At 35.6% G+C, this 9115-nt stretch overlaps 1 protein-coding gene across 2 annotated transcripts in view; it reads right to left on the bottom strand.

Annotated features, from left to right (window-relative positions):
* Positions 1–438: 438 nt before the first annotated feature.
* The window catches only part of Wdr44 (WD repeat domain 44), a 102137-nt gene continuing 93460 nt past the window's right edge, over positions 439–9115 (bottom strand). The window contains exons 15-20 of one of the 2 annotated variants that reach the window (XM_031348806.1): positions 7660–7851; positions 7383–7484; positions 7078–7193; positions 5981–6108; positions 4428–4562; positions 439–1544 (exon numbers count right to left, since the gene is read on the bottom strand). In XM_031348806.1, coding sequence (XP_031204666.1) covers positions 1450–1544; positions 4428–4562; positions 5981–6108; positions 7078–7193; positions 7383–7484; positions 7660–7851 — 768 coding nt within the window. In that variant the 3' untranslated portion in view covers positions 439–1449. The remainder of the gene's footprint in view (positions 1545–4427; positions 4563–5980; positions 6109–7077; positions 7194–7382; positions 7485–7659; positions 7852–9115) is intronic. The other variant, XM_031348900.1, reaches the window with a different exon arrangement.

Raw genomic sequence — 9115 nt, 5'->3', positions numbered from 1 at the left:
GCCTACAATGAATTAGGAAGACCGACATGACAGTTCAATACGCCATATAGAGTACAGGAGAGTGAGAGATCCAAGAGACATGAAAGAAGGGGGAGGCAGAGATGGAAAGGAGAGGTGGGCAAGAACAAGGAGGGGAGAAGAAGAGAGCACTGTCTAAAGAAAAAAGCAATGCAAGGAAAATCCAAGAGAGATAGATGACAAGCAATCAAGTAGAAAGCCAAGAATGCTTAAGATCAAGACCATGATGGATTAACTAGGAATACGATGGTGACTCCTCAGGTCCTCACACACTGGAACAAAATGCAGAACATGTGAGCATAGATGACAGTACTACTCACTGTAGAATTAAACTCAGAAGCAGGTTTAAAGGCATTTAGTTAATGCATCATAATTTAGAGATTTAAAATATGCTTAAAGTCAATTTAAGACAATAATTTGTTTTTCTTGCATCTCTTGATTTAATGTCATCTGAAAATAATTCACCTTTAACAAGTGTTGATGACCAACTTTAATGATACATATTTCAGTTTCAGAAACATATGCAAACCATCAACAACATTACCAGGGTTCCATTGTCCCAAATGTTATTTCATTGGTACATTATATTGATATTTACAAAGCCTTTCAAATTCAACAACACAAAACAAAACAGCTTAATTTTTTTTTTAAAAACTACAATGCTTTAAAAAAATGTAAACAGTTCATTTTTACATTATCGTAAAAAAGAAGACTCACTCCTTAATGTGGCTTATTTTTAAGTGAGCAAAGCCTGGTGCTCATGGATAAAGAAAAGAATTCTTTCCATAGAAACATTGTGCTCCAGTGTGGCAAAGAAAAAAAGTATATATATACACTTACAAAGTAAAGAAGAAGTCCACAATTTAGATCACAAAAAAAATCTTGTCCCCAAATTGAGAAATTTATAAAAAACCATTTACACATGGTTATTGACCTATTGAAAACCTATATAATATTTTCAAAACAATAATTCAGTCAAAAGATACATTTCTTAAAAATGAAATTTTGTGCAAAAAAATTTTTTAGAACTAGAAACAAGAACAACTCACCCAGTAGGAGGCCAAAAGAGCCACCAAAATAATTTAACTTTGTTAGATTTAGTGCATGTAACCAAAAGGCACGCACATGTGATTAATATATTAATATCTTTTCATGCAGAAACCTGTGCATGTTTATAATTATATAACAAAACATAAACATAACAAAACATAAACTATATGCTTGGCAATGTTAATCTAGCCACATTCTTTTCTAGTCTATCAGTCTAGGAATTCCTAGATCACTAACACTGCCTCTCAAAAAATATATATTATATTTGAACAACTTTCAATAAAAGCTAAAAAAGGATGTTAGCCTGAAACACTATAATACTTTTCTCATTTCTGATACATATAGAAACTTACTGATTTTTATTTTAAATATAATTTCAAATTAAGATACAGTTTTCCTTTTGTTAATAAACACTTTAATTGCTCCAGTAAAATCAGCAGAGAGTAGAACTTCTGTGTTATCTGTCTTCACAATACCTGAAAAACACAGAAAAAGCATATTATTAGTTGATTTTAAAACACCAGGAATCCTGTTACTGAAATTATACATCCTTACAAACCTGTTTTTACCTTTGGTGTGGGGGAAGACCCTCTCCTAACCATCTGTTTTTGTTTGTTTGTATTGATTTTTATGAATTCTTGCCAGGTGTTGGTGGCGCATACCTTTAATCCTAGCACTTGGGAGACAGAGGCAGGCGGATTTCTGAGTTTGAGGCCAGCCTGGTCTACAGAGTGAGTTCCAGGACAGCCAAGGCTATACAGATAAACCTTGTCTTGAAAAAAAAAACAAAAAACAAAAAACAAACAACAAAAATAAAAGAATTCTTACATCTTATGGTACCTTTTTTCCTGACTAAAGCACAATTCCACTTCTTAGATGTTCTCTTCCTGCCTAATGTCACAGTTCTTATCTACATTACTCAAGGCCATTTAGGCCTCTAAGTTATGCATTTCAGTCTCAGGATCTCAGGATTGGAATGGTTGTAGAATGTTACCAGCTGGGCAGACTGTTTTGCTAAGAGGAGTCTCTAAGGTGATTGTTAAGGCTGGCTTTATGAAACTGCTGTGAAATGAGTACATACGATTGCTCTGTGAATGCTGACAGCACTCTACCTTTATGGTCTGTGTTGGAGATCTATGTAGCTACAATGCATGGCCAAAATGCTTACATTTACATTTGCCAAACAAACCCCATGTTAACTAACTTGATTATATATAAACTAAAAACTGTAGATGTAAGAAGAAGCACTGATTACTCAGGAATAAAAGAATTTAAATTTTCATTGAAAAGTTGGGTACAGGCCATGTAAGATACATGTTTTCTCACTCTAAGTTTGTTAATATCATCTTGTGAGCCTTTGAACATTCTTTATAATCCTTCTACTATACATTAAAGGCAAGCAGCACAGCAGTAGTAAAGGATTTAGAGACATGAGAAAAGCAGGAGAAGATGAAAATTCTTTATTAAGACTCAATAATACAATAAAACCTGAGATGTTGGCTAGAGTCTCAGCAGTAAGTGGGTAAGGCAGGAGTTTGAAGAGTCCAGCAGAGTCCAGCCTAACAACATAGTGAGCTCCAGGTAGGCTTGAGTTACAGAGGAAGACTACATTATATTGTTTTTAATATTTATTACATGGTATAAACCAAGTCACCCCAACCTGGGGTGGGAGTAATACAGGAAAGCCCAAACTGCCAAATGTCACAAATAAAGAAAGAGGGCCACAGGTTGTGTTTTATGGTCTCATACCCAAGGTTACTACATTAATCTTATATATACCTAGACAGATACAAATTTGGGAATAATCTATTAAAATCTGTGCACCTTCAAAAAGAATCCAGAGAGACTATGGGACATTGTTAATGTGGTACAGTTCTGAGAAGGTTTTAAAAAAAATATATACTACACATTTTCTCCAAATAGGCATTTAATTAAAACTTAATGATTATGATTGGGGTTGAAAGAAGTACTAGGCTAGACTTTCATCCTTGTTTCTAAGAGTATTCTTCAGACAAAACAGCATATTAAGTGGAATGGATGGTACAAATGACATTATTGGGACAGTCCCTTGAAAGTGCTTAAGAACTTTTCAGCAATCCCAGTACCATCCCAGAACCACCCTCTGAAGCCAGGCATGGTGGTGCACACTGATAGTCCCAGCAGTCAGGTAGGCAGATCTCTGATGTAAGGCCAGTCTGGTCCAAGACAGGAGTACAAACAAAAACCCTGTCTCAAAAAACAAAACAAAACAAAACAAAACAACAACAACAAAAAAAACCCCAGCCCCATCTGTATATCCTATTTACTGTTGTGATTTCATTTCTTTGTAAAAGTTCTGTCTGAAGGGCAGAAAACTGTTTAAGGAGTCATTCTACGAATGAATTTCCTAATACAAGCTTATTTTCTCTAGTAACTGACCCACAAATTCATATTCTTAACAGCACTTTTAAGGACTAGTACGGAACATTTTATGTAATTACTTGGTACATTCACTCTTTTGACAGTTTCTTTTCAATTTCTATCCCGAGTATTTTAAATGCAGCAAATTAATTTCAGCATAAGCACAGAGGGCACTGGCAAGCGGATCTCTGTGAATTCAAGACCAGTTTGGTCTACAAAGTAAGTTCTAGGCCAGCCAGGGCTCCACACTAAGACCCTGACTTAAGACAAATAAATACCTGAAATTACTGCTCATTCTCACAGTATATGCTACAGATGATACAAAACTGCAGGTCTGGGAATAGTCTATTTCATGAAGAATGGCATTTGTAGAAAGCTAAAGAACCTTGCTTTCATTTGAATAATTAATTCAGCCGGCAAATGATTATTAAGCACCAACTAAAAGCAGACAAGCACTGTACTAGGCACTGACAACACAACATTAAATAAGGCAAAGTCTCTGCCATAGCTGTCTAGAAGAAGCTGATTAAAGTTGTATTTATAAAAGCTTATTTTCATTTAATTTTTTATCATATCACTTATCCGTGGGGTACATGTGATGGCATGTGTGCAGTCAAAAGTAGTCTTTTCCTCTACCATATGGGTCATGGGGATCAAATTGAGGAGTCAAGCTTAGCAGCAGGGACCTTTACTGGCTAAGCAATCATATCATTCTGATCTCTCTTTAGAGAATGCTGTCTGCAGAAATGATGAATTTCCAATTTTTAAAATCCCTAGACAAATTTAAATGTATAAAACTTACAAGAAATATGTCACTAGAATGTTCAGAAATGGGTGTCTAACAACCCATTGGTATGTCATACACAAGAAATGTTTTTTACATGCATGAAAATCTTACCATAGGTAGGTAGGAAAAAAAAACAGAACAAACAAAATAAACAAATAAAACTAGCACTTACCAGCAGATGTGCTATCCATAACTTCAGCATCTTCATATTTATCAATCCCTTCTAATTTCTCAGATTGCATATCCAAGGATAGCATCAAACTTGGGTTTGGAGCAAAGATGGCTGACGTAACAACTGCATTATGTGCTGGGAAAAATTTATTTCAAGATAACTGAGATATTTTATACTAAGCATCCAGACAAAATGAGTATATGAAAAAGATCTTTTTAAACATATAAGACTAATTTTAAACTCAGAAATATTTTCTAAAAAAAAACCTGTCTCATAGATTCTACTCTTTCATAACTGTTCAAATTTTAGGCCAGGATCAATTCTTCCTTGGTATAGAAAACAAAGTAGTTAGCAATGAAACACAACCAGTTATAATTGCTGAACTGCCAATATATCTGTGAAGATCAGGCTGTTCCTTGCTCGAAATTTTTCCATGTTTTTTTCTGGGGGGATACATATTACCAAGCAGCATTTGGCTCCATTTTGAACAGAAATGCAGAGACAGGATGACATTACATCTTATTTGTACACAAAGACACCATCATCTGTACAGCACCAAGTACAAGCAAATACAGACTGTAAACTGTAAGAGTAGCACCTATAAACATATCAACATAGACTGGAAGATATGACTACAAAGGCTTATTAAAACTTTATCAGAACAAAAACCAGGCCCCAGAACTTTGTGAATACATCAAAAGGTGGGATACACTTATCTGGCCCCTATAAAAAGACAGACCCTATCATTTTAACGATGATGGTTACAAACTTACGGAACTGCTACCTGACCACGTAGGTCTCTGTTTCAAAACAGAGAACTCACTATAGTCCAATAAGCTTCAGCGCAGCTTAGTCCCCTCTGCTTGAATTGCCTATCAGCTGTTTCTCTGTCCCGCACTTTCACAGTGTGGCTATGGCTTTGCTCTTCTGAGGCTCCAGAAGTTCTTCTGTTGTGTTCCTTAATGTCTTATCTAACAGCCTCAGTGACTCTTTACATCTATCTGCCTCTGCCCCAGCAAGGCCTCTTTGAACTCTGTGACCTCTTTAATCATTTAGTAGTTGCTTATAAGCTACTAATTACTGTGTCATGTATAGTGTGTGATTTGAAACCCAATATTACTAATTAACATTGGAACAAGAGAGCCAGTGAGATGGCCCAGTTGGTAAAGGTTCTCGTTACCCAAGCCTAGCAACCTGAGTTTGATCCCTGAAGCCAATTTAAAGGAGGAAGGAGAGCACTGACTCCGCACAGTTGTCCTCGGGCCGCTACACTTGCACAGTGTCACATTATTCCCACACAAGTAATAATTCTTAAAATTTGAGATAAAAGAAACTGTGCTGGCCAGAGGCCAACTATCAAAGGAAACTGGGACTTCTTGGGAAATTGCAGCCAACAAAACTGTCCTAACTTATGGATTTATTGTTATTCTATAAATTCTGACATAGTAGAAAGACATAAATATGTCCACTTATGTTTCCATCATAATGTGATCTCAACAAATCTCTACTGCTTTATAATAAGGCACATATATATGTAAGCTGCATTTGCTTACCTTTAATACCTTCCCAGAAGTCATTACGATCTCTCCTGACTGAAGTAAACTTGCTTAGGTCATGGTAAGTACTCCAGATATAAACATATTTATCTTCTGAACCGCTAACGAGGTAAGTAAAGTCATGGCTATATTTGAGCAGGACAGGTCAAAAAATAAACAGAAAAAAAATCAAGGTTTCCTTCTATCAGTGCTTCCTAATTTAAGATATCTACAACAAGAGTGGATTCTGAATGTGGTTTGATGCATAGCCAGGCTTTTTTGATGATGTTTGCTCATTGCTACTCATATGTTCAAACACTGTTATATTGACTATACTACCTCTGGGGATAACCTGGCTAATCTTTTCAGACATAGGGGTGGTACCAATTGTTCACATTTTGGAGATTAATAATTAATGCTGCAGACCCAACCAGAGCCTCATCATGCTAACCAAGATTCTATTAGCCTTAGAATTTTCATCAAAGCCCTAGTATCTCTGATGTTCATTCATCTATTCTAGAACTAGTGACTTAAAGGATAGCAGCAGAAGCCAACTGAATGGCTGGGTAATTACTGGGTACTTTAAGAAGAAAATAATGAATTTTTGAGAAGAGGTGAAAGAAGGATTAGAAAGAAGAAAAGCTAGACAGCTAATCTTGTTTCAAGAGAGTTTACAGTTCCCAAATTAAGAGCTCAAATAATGACAAGCAAAGGTATAATGACATGGTACTTTGCTTTATGGGTTATAAAATGCTTTCTTAGCTCCTACACCTAAAGAGATCAAGACAGTATGTGTGGTAGTATTTGTGGGTTGGAGTGTCTCTAAAAGGCTTACACAAAATTTCAAAAGCAAACATTCTGGAGCTAAAAATCTTGTAAGCATGTCTCTCACAACTATGATTCTAGGTCAATTATTTAATGTTCTGTGTTTTGATTTATTTATAAAACAGGGAAAGTTTTCTTACATACCATACAGGTATACAAAGTAAGCAAAGTATGATGAAGATATTGTGTGATATCAGTTATGAAAATGGAAAAACTTAAGAACCTCATATAATGAAAAATGAGGAGTAAAGAAGTACCAAACTTTTGGGAATTTCTCAGTGCCAATTTACCTGAAACTCGCTTTGATCTGGCTGCTGCTATTGACATAACCCTTATACTTCATAGACAGTGATAGGTCTCTCAGATCATACAATCTGATTCTGGAGTCATTTGAGGTTACCAGTATCTAAAAGTAAACCAAAAGCAAAGTTAAAAATATCACCTTTTAATGTAAATTAAACCATAAGGCCAAAAGGGTGTTACACACAAACCAAATAAATATCAAAATTACAAACAGCAATATTACCAGTTTTAAACTAACTTTCAAAACTCCATACTAATGTGGAGAGAGGTGGTTTGGAATACTATATAGTACCTTATTTTCTCCAGGTAAAGGTTCAATGCCAGTAATTTTTCTTCCAACCTTGTTGCGCCCTCTAGTAGATCGTACATGTATTTGTGTATGGTATTTCAAATGCTAAAACAAAATCATAAATTAAAAATACTAGAATTAGAAGAAATCTCAAAGATCTTTTGTTCTAAGTCTCAGATATTAGCATTTCCCCCGATTTTACAGATAAAGCGATTAAAGTCTCCAGATGGTATAAAAAGGATATAAATAACATTTCTAAAACCACAAGAGTCTTACTTACCTCTGTATCATAGAAAATACATCTACCATCATATGTCCCAATTACTGCATATTTGCCATTCTGACAAAAATTGGCAGCTGTGATCAACTTCGTCTGACCATCTACTTCATTCCATAAAGCCACTTTTTTGTCAGGTATGTTCCATAGGCGGAGCTTTCCATCCAATGATCCACTGAGAAAATATCTGTCATCCTAAAAAGGTGGCAAAAAATGCTTTTATTTTCCCATCAGAGAAAGGTTAGCTAATTAACTAACACATCAAGTGATTAAAACTAATGTTCTACAATGAAATTTTATTTGAAAAGTATTTGTTGCTTTTATTTTCTTTTCATTTTGAAGATGGTATACTAGGGAGTCAAGTTGTGGCCTCATGCATGAAAACAAGTGCTCTCTCAGTGAGATACATGTAGCCAAAATGTTTTAGTCTTTCAGGTAGCATCATTTTGTGTACTAAAAATGACAACAATTACACATACCAGCTTTCATGTTAGGGAAATAGAATCTGAATTATTTCATCATATTTTCAAACTGCTTTTCCAAGATATGGATGTTAATGTAAATGTTTTAGTAAGCATCACATGAAATAATGTCTACAATCAATTAAGTTTAAGAAATTCTGGAGTACAAAAACTTAAAACAGGAATCCCATTAGTCTATATTTTTAATCTTCAAAAGGGAAATAAAGTGGGTAGCAATGTTTTAATTTACTTCCCCCTGGACTTTCTTTGGGTATGCTTTTGTTTCCAGGGCATGTGTAACACAGCGATATAAAGCTAACACAAGTCACAATGTACTGAGCTTGCTTTTTAGGAACTCTGATACTGAATTGTAGACCAAGAATTCTGTATCTTGAGGAACTGCTCCCATGCTGAGCATACTGCAAAGTCAGCAGACTTTTTGACTGTCATAGTCTACATTAGGGGCGGATGTTACCATGTAAATTGAAGTGCTAATATATACAGACAGGACATTCATCACTCATCTAACAGCAATGAATGTCAATAGAGTCAAGGCTGAAAAATCCTCTGCAGAGTAAACTAGTCTTAAGACTCAGCTGGGCTGAGTTTTTGTCATGTGATGAATGCATATTAGGGGATTTGGGGAGAGCTCAGTTGGTAAAGTGTGAGGATCTGAGTTTAGATCCCTAGCACCCACTTAAATGATAATGGCAGACATTTGCAACTTCAGTACTGGTGGGCAAAGATAGCCAAAGCCCTAAAGCATCCTGGCCAACAAGTCTAGCTAAATTGCTGAGCTCCAGGTTCAGTGAGAGAAACCTGCTCTCAAAAAGTAAGGTGAGAGGGTATACATATACATTACAGCCACCACTCGCATAAACACAAGGGTTACTAAAAAATCAGGGTACTTTCTGCATAAGACATTTATTCTTTTTTTGTTTTTCAAGACAGGGTTTCTCTGTATAGCCCTGGCTGTCCTGGAACTCACTCTGTAGACC

The sequence above is a fragment of the Mastomys coucha genome, chromosome X (assembly GCF_008632895.1).
Source record: "Mastomys coucha isolate ucsf_1 chromosome X, UCSF_Mcou_1, whole genome shotgun sequence".
NCBI lineage: Eukaryota > Metazoa > Chordata > Mammalia > Rodentia > Muridae > Mastomys > Mastomys coucha.
This window is presented reverse-complemented; position numbering and strand designations above follow the sequence as displayed.